General features: G+C 36.8%; 1 protein-coding gene across 1 annotated transcript in view; it reads left to right on the top strand.

Annotated features, from left to right (window-relative positions):
- The window catches only part of LOC105566662 (endothelin-converting enzyme 1-like), a 6563-nt gene extending 4270 nt beyond the window's left edge, over positions 1-2293 (top strand). Inside the window, exons 12-18 of the mRNA XM_012020845.1 lie at positions 143-243; positions 363-421; positions 506-557; positions 797-864; positions 932-1071; positions 1543-1710; positions 1808-2293. Of these exons, the coding sequence (XP_011876235.1) occupies positions 143-243; positions 363-421; positions 506-557; positions 797-864; positions 932-1071; positions 1543-1710; positions 1808-1981 (762 nt within the window). The 3' untranslated portion in view covers positions 1982-2293. The remainder of the gene's footprint in view (positions 1-142; positions 244-362; positions 422-505; positions 558-796; positions 865-931; positions 1072-1542; positions 1711-1807) is intronic.
- The last annotated feature ends 8017 nt before the right edge of the window (positions 2294-10310 follow it).

The raw sequence follows: 10310 nt of genomic DNA, 5'->3' as shown, positions 1-10310 counted from the left end.
CTCTCTCTCTCTCTCTCTCTCTCTCTCTCTCTCTCTCTCTCTCTCTCTCTTTTTCTCTCTTTCAATAGTTCTATTGTAGAAATTTTAATTTTGATTTTATTGTCGCGTGTGTTAAGAAAAAAATCGTACGCATCTGTTTCAGTTAACTATCACTTCGGAATATCTCAAGAGTGTGTTAAATGTGTTTAAATTCCAACTCAAGCAAGTTTTAGGCAAACTGCGAAAACCTGTCGACAAAAACGAGTAAGAACTCCATAATCTTCCTTCAATAATTATAATAAAAAATATTTTTACTGCAAAACGTAAAACAGTTACGCTAAAACCATACATGAAATTAACATAACAGCACTACATTTTAACAGATGGCTTATGGAACCCACAGAAGTAAACGCTTATTATAATCCACCTAGCAACGAAATTGGTGAGTCTTAAGAACATTTGTATTTTTTTTCAGAGTTTTGATAATCCGAATTGTATTGTTATCTATTTAACTTGCCTTTTCTAGTTATTCCTGCTGCCATAACGCAAAATCCTATATATGATAGAAACCGTCCAGCGTAAGTATTTAAGTGAACGATGTGACATAATATGATTTAATTAATATAATTATATTATTGTTTTTAAGAATTAATAAGTTCCATTGAAATAGATCCACATATTATATCACATTGTATGTAATACTATTTAGGAAAAGAAATTTTATTCAATATTTCATTGTCAACGTTATTTTTTGCAATTTTATAATGTTTTGGTTTATGTAATTGTTTCCCTTCTAATTTATGTGATTTTTCGTCAGATTCTTGAATTACGGAGCGCTAGGAGTTGTTGTCGGACACGAAATAAACCATGGCTTCGACAATCTTGGTAATTTTGGGTTGACAGTTTTGACGAAATATCGTGTAACACCGTTTGCATAATAAATATTTTGCAGGTCGCAAATACGATAAAAACGGTAATGCCGTAGAATGGTGGACGCAAGATACTATCAATAAATATGAAAACTTAGCACAATGCTTTGTCGATCAGTATAACAGTTATGTGGTACCAGGCTTGGAAGAATCAAATGTTCACGTAAGTAGTCGCGCAAAAGAAGGAAATTTTAATTCATTGAACATCTAAAAGATGGAATTAAATTATATCTTTTTATATCATTCATTATATTATAAAATATATATTGTAAGTTTGTCGGAAACAAAATTATAACGATCATATTCAGCAAAGGTCGATTCTGATCTTTATTTTTTAGATTAAAGGCTTGTTTTTTGTTACTACACTGGCGAACTAGTGCGACAAATTAGAGTAAGACAAGCATATTTTTTATCATTCTAGCTTACTGCACTAGTTCAACAGTGCAGCAATAGAAAACAAGCCTTAAATCTCATCATTGACTTTTCACGTACTTTCAACGTCGTTTAAAGTTTCATAATTTTTGTATTAGATGTTTCATACAATTTTGCTTGAATCTGTTCGAATTTTGCGTTGTTTAAAATCTTTTTTATTCTTGGTCACACTAATTTTCCACTGAATGTCGGAAATTCGCAGGTAAATGGGCGATTGACGCTAGGAGAAAACATCGGCGATTCTGCTGGTCTCGTAGCTGCGTATCATGCGTACCAGAACAGAAGGGCGAGACTGAACGAGCCTAAATTACGATTGCAAGGATTAGAGGAGTACAGCGACGATCAGATATTCTTTATGGGCTTCGCGCAGGTAAGTGTCGCAACGTGAAAGTATTGCATAAAAAAAATATTTGACAGACGATCGATAAGAATCGAAAATGTTATCAACAATTTAATCCTTTTTTCAGGCGTTCTGCCAAAATGCCACGCCAGAGCAAACACGATTGCTCCAGCTGGACGAGCATCCCATGCCAGAAACGAGAATACGAGGCAGTTATTCGAATTTCCCTGAATTTTCCAGGGCTTACAATTGCCCGGCAGGAAAGGGAATGAACCCGAACAAGAAGTGTACTCTGTGGTAACAGGACAATGGAAAACAAATAGATCTGGGTGCTTTTGAAATGTGATCTCGAATTGATGACACTATGAGTCTTGGATTTCTTGCATCGTGTCTAGCAATTTGTATTCTTTTATTTGTTAATTAATTTCTTTGTTCATATTAACAAGTTTCTATTTAAAAATTTAATATAAAATTTTTAATATTTGCGAAACGCAACAAGTCTTTTGAAGTAGAAATGCTGTCAGTATAGATTTGTTTTAAATTCAGATTTATTTCTAATTGATATGCAGTATGAGTGTTAAAAATGCTACAAATATAATAAATCTGACCAAAATAAAATTAATAGATGCCAGAAAAAAAGGCATTTTGAATTATACAAATTACTTTTTGTTCCTCTCCTTTAAATAACGCATAGTTTCGAACATATTTAAGCGTTTTTTTACGCAAGAACTATTTGTATAAAGCCAGAACTCCGTCATATCGGACAGCAAATTATCTCTACCTGCCTTAAAGACAGTTTTCGGGCAATATTAATTTAAAAAAAATTATTTATTGCTTCCACTGCATAGAACTGTTTAAAAAATACTAAAATATGTTCGGAACTACGCGAGAACTATTTTAATAAAGCCAGAACTCTGTCCTTTCGGACAGCAAATCACCTTTGTCTCCATGAGGATATATTTGTAAAGTGATAAAAATTTTGTTAATTATAAAAACTATGTTTTTTCGCCAGAACTCTTTCTAGAACTATTGTAGAACTCTCATGCGATAAAAATCCTAGCTGAAATAATTAAGAAATCATCCCGGGACAAAGTGATTTGCAGCGTGAAGTTAGCAAATCAGTTTGCACTTTTCAATTTTTTTGTCTTAAAAGCCAGAACTATGTGTTTAATGTATCAGAACTCTAGAACTATTAGAAAGGAAGTCAGAACTCTCAACAATTCGTGATTTTCCACGAAATGAGATGCCAGCTTCACACATACCTCGAAACTCTCAGAAGTTTACGTCGACTGCAGTCGTCGACCACGAAAACATTACATGTATGTCCATTCTAAAGAATTACACGTGTTAAGCTCAGAAGCAGCCCGAGAGAAATGAAAGGAAGAAGTCCCCGAGAGCGCGTGGAAAGAAAGCGGGAAGAAGATGATCAAAAACTATATCTAGAAATATAAAATATATTGCAGAAAATATTATTTGATCGTTGATTTTTAAACCTTCCCGTTTTCACATTTATATAAAATTTATAATTGGCTGTAATTTCTGTAACTTTATTCGAAATGTCGGACAAAGAATGAAAACCGTTGAATGTGCTAAAAAAATTATAAAAATGATAAAAATTTGGCCATTTTTTCAACGAACTAATTTTGCTAATTCCGTATTATCGTATACGTTTTCTGTTTATTTCGTGTAACAATATTTGACATTAGTATGACATAATTACATAGTATACATAGTATAAGATATACAGTTAAATTGTGTACATTCGAGATATTCGTTCCGGATTACACGAAAACGTCCGAAATGTATTAACATCGTCCATAATTTCCAAATTAGCAGTGTAACATTATATTGATAAGCGACATCCAATCGCGTGATATTTATTATCAATTATCAGTTAAAATTACAAAGCTTATAAAACTTTAATGCGGACACCGAGACTGAAAAAATCATTACTAAAATGATTAATTATCCCTAAAATTAATAATATTTCTCTCAATTATTCTCATGAAAAAGAAAATTCCTATAGTATGTTTCTTGCAATATTTCGGAGAAAATGTTTTATAGTAAGTACATCGTTGTGCGAAAATATAAATGAAACTTCGTGTAATCCGTTTACACAAATTAGACATACAATTTTGTACAATTTGATATAAACAATTTTCGCGACAAAATATATCATTTCGTGTATAATTCATAACTATATCATTATTATTATGCATATTTTTGCATTATTATTGTACAATTTTGTGCAAGTAAACTTGTACAAAAAAGTAAATTGTAAAATTTATTTACATAAAATTGTACAATAATAAATCTGTAAAGTAAATAAATTTTCCCACCCGAAATTATCCTCCAATCCTACCTACCACATTCTTACGCTTATCCGTTGCATAAAAATGTGCAATAAATCTACCAACTAAATCAATTGTTTTATTCATCGAATTATCCCCCAATCCTACCTACCCGTGTAGTCACATATTCATTTTCCTACCTGAAAATTTCTTAAATTTCCTACCTAAATTATCATACTAATTAAATTTCCCTTTATTGCCGAAAATTACAGCCCCATATCCCTATCTCGTACTCTTGTTAATCATTTTCCTATCTACCCGATATTTATCTGGTTTTTACCCGTATTTCTCCCTACGTACATAATATTTCCACCTTATCATTAATTTACTTTTAGAGCGCGGTTACCTGAAATTTTAGAAGACCGACTTTGATTTTAAATCGCGACCGTTTGGGAGTTTTAATTGGGATTTTAATTTACGCGGAATATAGAGAGGTTTTATTTAACTCGAGACGGCATCTTTCCGTCTTCGATTACGTGCAATCGCACGTTGTTATATGTACACCACTTGTGTACTTCGTTGTCTTTCTTCTGGCCAGACAAACTCACCTTTTTCTGGCCAATACTCTGGCTTTACGTAGCCAGAAATCGACAGCAAGGAGATATACTCCTGCTGCCAGCTGATCACAGGCAGCAATAAGCGTAAGATTCTACGCTTTTGTACGATGCGCGAAGCACGAACGCGTCGCGAAGGGGTCATCAAGTTAATTGAATCAGTTACGTACAAAACGAACAATGAGCAATAAAAATAATAATTACATCACGAATTTATTCTTTACACGCGATTATTCGCAATTAAAATATGTGTCCAAAAATTAAAATATATAACCGATTAGAAAAAAAATTCTCTATCTCGACAGCGTTTTAATTCGAAGAAATCGCGATTCTAAACTTTACACAAAACTTTTAAACTCGATAAAAAACAACGAAACTTTAATTTCGAAATTAATGAATAAAAATTGCTAGACGCGTCATCCGATTTAATCTAAGGGACATGGGCGTATTTTCGTCGATTCGAACGATTCGTTTCTGAATCTCATCTCAAAAGCATGCAGAGATGAAAAATTCAGATGAATGAAGTGAGATCCGAAAGGGATAATATAAATTTCCCAATTAGAATTATTAAAAATAAAAATTTCTCTTCGTAAACTATTAAAATTATTTATCACGTAATATGTTATACCGTGTCTCTAAATTTAAAACTCAAGTATTTTTAAGCGACTGGAAACCGATCTATTTTAAAATAATTTGTAGAAAAAACAAGTCTTCTCTTTCGTAATAAAATGAATATTGGATCTCACGTCATATTTACTACTAACTGGTACAACCCAGCTATCAACTACTACATATAAGTTGTAACAGTTTAGGCTAAAGTTAGTGCGTTAAAGTAGGTAATAATGATACAGTAACCATAAGTATCTTTCATGAAAAATAAATTAATAACTTGTATGAAATATATTATGCTAAAATATTTGTTGTAATTTAATTATTACAATACAAACGTATATAAGTAAATTAAAAATACTACTTTGAAAGGAATATTTATCTATTCCATTTCTGCACTAACTTATATAAAATTTAATCCTGGACAAAAGATTATTATTTCATTCTCCATTTTACTATAAAGTTTATAAACTTTAAACTTTATAGTAAAATGGAGAATGAAATGATAGAAGTAATAATAAATAACATGTCTTATAAATAACAATATACAAACTTTTCATACTTATTTCCTGTGGATCACAACATATTATACATATTATGTATGAATACCATGAGTAAACTTAAGTAACAGCAGTAACTTTAAAAGTCTATATCTCAATTGTTATAATTTTCTTCCTCTGTCACTATATTTGCGAAGAATAACGTAATGTACACATGTACTGAATAAAATAAACTTTGATTGACTGAATAACATTGTTAATTAAAATAATTAATAAATATAACATATTCTCATGGTATTCTCAATTTTTCCTTTGTACGTAGTGTGTGCAAGAGTACGTTCTCGTATACACACTAAGTTAGGCAACAAAAGATATATAATTGTAAAATCCAGGATTAAATTTCTCCTAATCTGTTTTAACTTATCAATTTGAAGGTAACGGATGCTCGAAATGCTTTATATTTCTATTTGCTATCTTTACAGTATTAACAAGTGCATATATGCATCATTAGTATGTATATTCAACTAATCTACAACAGATCCGTTACCTCAATAATAAAAATTAATTCATCACTCACCAACACTGACGCGCAACTGCGGAGTTATAACTGCAACGTCGCTACGATGATTCTGTAATGCACAAACAAACATAAAATTAATATTCAAATAATGTTAAAAAAGCAAAGTTTCAAAATATATTTCTTACGCGTAATGAACCTTCTAGTCAATAAAATATTTATACTGAAATTATTAAACGTCTTTCGAAAAAATTCACGGGAACGAACTTTAATAAAATCTCGAATTAATTCTTTCTCCTAATTATTAAGTTATGCAATATGACTCGAAAAGAAACGGCGAAAAAGGTCGCGATTGCGTAAAATAAAGGATAAGTACCGCAAGGTTGCTCCGCCGATGCATGATGCCCTTGCTCAGGCCTCCTCCTCCTCCACTCAGGCTGTCCTCTCGGATGGCAGGCCACTAACACTAACACTGACACTAACATTAACACTCACTCGCGCACTCGGTCCTCTTCCTCCTTTCGCGAACAGTCTGAGATAAATTGTCAATCGACACGAAACGCGCACGACGCATGAGAAAAACGGCCATATTCAAATTCAGGCACGGCGAGCAACCGGCCGCGAATGGCGCAACGGAATACTTCGCAATTCCAGTATCTTCGTCTCGACGGCTCCGCCTCGAGTGAATCGCGCGACACATCCACTCTTCGTCCTTTTTCTCGCAATCGATCAATGTCTCTCGATCCGTAACCGACACAGCCGCTACGCATTCGTTCCGACAAACTTGATAAACTCGCGAATCGTTGCGCGCGTAATCAACGCTTCCCGCGGAAAGAGGAACATTGGTGCCAACCACACGCGGAAAATGTCACAACGCGGCGAGTAACTCGCGGACGCTTCCTGTCCGCTCGAGAATCTTCGGGCGAATTAACCGGCCGCCGGCGCCGAGTCACTTCGTCGCACAGGTACGTCGAATGCCGAACGAAAAAAGAATCCACAGTATCACTTGATAACCGGCGCGGAAGGTAACGAACGTTGTTTCAGAGTCTTGAGAATCCGTTCAGATTTGCTCGCCGTGCTCGCTCAGTTACACCGCCGGCTGAGAGACGTCGAATGCGATTGGCCGATGCGCGGAGAGAATGGCACTCGGCGGCTCGCACGAAATCCGTCTTATCGACTAGAGATTCCTCGAGCGAGTGACTCCCGTTTCACCTCGGCACGTACATACGTTGAAACGCCGAACGAGACACAATAGACGATCGCGCACCAGCCGACGCGGAAGGTAATAACCGTAGGTCGTTTCCGAGTCTCGAGAATGCGTTGGAAGCGCGCGTTCAGTTGCGCCGCCGGCCGACAAACTTCTAGAACGATTGGTTGATTCGCAGGGAAGCTTTGTCCGGAGAGAATGGCGTTCGGCGGCTCGACCGGCCGTGCGTCGCACGAAACACGTCCTATCGACTCGAGATCCCGCGGGCGACTGACTCCTAATTCACCTCGGCACGTACGTTGAAACGCCGAAGAAAAAACAATTGAGAATCACGCGTTAACTGAAGTGGAATGTAATAAAAACGTTATTTACGTTACTCGATGTACGGCCAAGGGCACGCGACGGTGCGGCGGCTCGAGCCGCCGCCGGCCGTGAGCCGGCGAGCGCGACTGGCTGGATCCGGGGGGCTCGCTGCGCGCGCGTCCAATCGCGCGCCGCGGCTCGTCGTGCGGCGGTCGGCGGCTCGACCGCGCGTAGCGCGCACTAGGCGATTTCGGTTAGTACGTGTTCACGCCCGCCTCCGTAGCTCGCGCGGATTTCTTTCTCGCGCGTGAAACGAAGTTCGATTACGGTGATTCGCGAACTGAATGTGTGCCGAACATTCCGTTTCTTCTCGCGGCAACCGGCAACGAGCGGGACATCGTCGCTAAATGTGATAAACGCTGGACGCCGACGCCGGACGCCGTCGCTGGACTTTCCGACCCGCCGTGTCTCCCCCCTAGCCTTCCCTTCCGTACGTATTTGGCGGTTCGCGAGTATTTCCGTGTTCGGCGAGTGAGTTTATTTGTGAGAAATAAGTGATTTGAGGCGAGACAGATCCGAATCCTGGTCTTTAATTACTCGCGCGGACTTCCGTGTCTCCCATTTTGTGAGGTTTCCGTGAACTCGTGTCGATTTCTCGCGAATATCATTCCTCGCGCAGTGCGTGCAATAATGAACACAAATCTCGTGTGAAAGTGAGAGATCTTGAAGACGCCGTGCGTGAAATTGACAGTTAATCGATATTCGTCGTTCCGCGTGCATTTTGTGCGGTGAAACGGTAACTCGCGTCTTCTACTTCCGTTTCCATTTCTGTTTCGTGCGAGTAGCTTGCGCGGGACGAAGCTGCAATGAGTCTCTCGTTGAACGTAGTCGTAATTGATTGCCGATTGTTCGCGAAAGGAGGAAGAGGACCAAGTGCGCGAGTGAGTGTTAGGCTGATGGCAGATCCGTAAACAGTTAAGTCTGTCTCAGTCGTAGACGTAGGGCAAAGCAGAGAGAAACGTAAGTCGTATACAATACCTAACCTTTCACGGTTACGCGCGCAACGATTCGCGAGTGTATCAAGTTTGTCGGAACGAGTGCGTAGCGGCTGTGTCGGTTACGGATCGAGAGACATTGATCGATTGCGAGAAAAAGGACGAAGAGTGGATGTGTCGCGCGATTCACTCGAGGCGGAGCCGTCGAGACGAAGATACTGGAATTGCGAAGTGTTTCGGTGCGCCATTCGCGGCCGGTTGCTCGCTCCGCCGTATCTGGATTTGAATGTGGCCGTTTTTTTCGTGCGTCGTCGCGTTCCGTGTCGATTGACAATTTATCTCAGACTGTTCGTGAAAGGAGGAAGAGGACCGAGTGCGCGAGTGAGTGATAGTGTTAGTGTCAGTATTAGTGTTAGTGGCCGGCCATCCTAGAGGACAGCCTGAGTGGAGGAGGAGGCGGCCTGAGCAAGGGCATCATGCATCGGCGGAGCAACCTTGCGGTACTTATCCTTTATTTTGCGCAATCGCGACCTTCTTCGCCGTTTCTTTTCGAGTCATATTGCATAACTTAATAATTAGGAGAAAGAAGTAATTCGAGACGTTTAATAATTTCAGTATAAATATTTTATTGACTAGAAGGTTCATTACGCGTAAGAAATATATTTTGAAGCTTTGCTTTTTTAACATTATTTGAATATTAATTTTATGTTTGTTTGTGCATTACAGAATCATCGTAGCGACGTTGCAGTTATAACTCCGCAGTTGCGCGTCAGTGTTGGTGAGTGATGAATTAATTTTTATTATTGAGGTAACGGATCTGTTGTAGATTAGTTGAATATACATACTAATGATGCATATATGCACTTGTTAATACTGTAAAGATAGCAAATAGAAATATAAAGCATTTCGAGCATCCGTTACCTTTAAATTGATAAGTTAAAACAGATTAGGAGAAATTTAATCCTGGATTTTACAATTATATATCTTTTGTTGCCTAACTTAGTGTGTATACGAGAACGTACTCTTGCACACACTACGTACAAAGGAAAAATTGAGAATACCATGAGAATATGTTATATTTATTAATTATTTTAATTAACAATGTTATTCAGTCAATCAAAGTTTATTTTATTCAGTACATGTATACATTATACGTTATTCTTCGCAAATATAGTGACAAAGGAAGAAAATTATAACAATTGAGATATAGACTTTTAAAGTTACTGCTGTTACTTAAGTTTACTCATGGTATTCATACATAATATGTATAATATGTTGTGATCCACAGGAAATAAGTATGAAAAGTTTGTATATTGTTATTTATAAGACATGTTATTTATTATTACTTCTATCATTTCATTCTCCATTTTACTATAAAGTTTATAAACTTTAAACTTTATAGTAAAATGGAGAATGAAATAATAATCTTTTGTCCAGGATCAAATTTTATATAAGTTAGTGCAGAAATGGAATAGATAAATATTCCTTTCAAAGTAGTATTTTTAATTTACTTATATACGTTTGTATTGTAATAATTAAATTACAACAAATATTTTAGCATAATATATTTCATACAAGTTATTAATTTATTTTT

Source organism: Vollenhovia emeryi, unplaced genomic scaffold (assembly GCF_000949405.1).
Source record: "Vollenhovia emeryi isolate VEMERY1.0 unplaced genomic scaffold, V.emery_V1.0 DF939143.1, whole genome shotgun sequence".
Lineage (NCBI taxonomy): Eukaryota > Metazoa > Arthropoda > Insecta > Hymenoptera > Formicidae > Vollenhovia > Vollenhovia emeryi.
The sequence above is the reverse complement of the archived record's forward strand: the minus strand, read 5'-3'. Positions and strand labels throughout refer to the sequence as shown.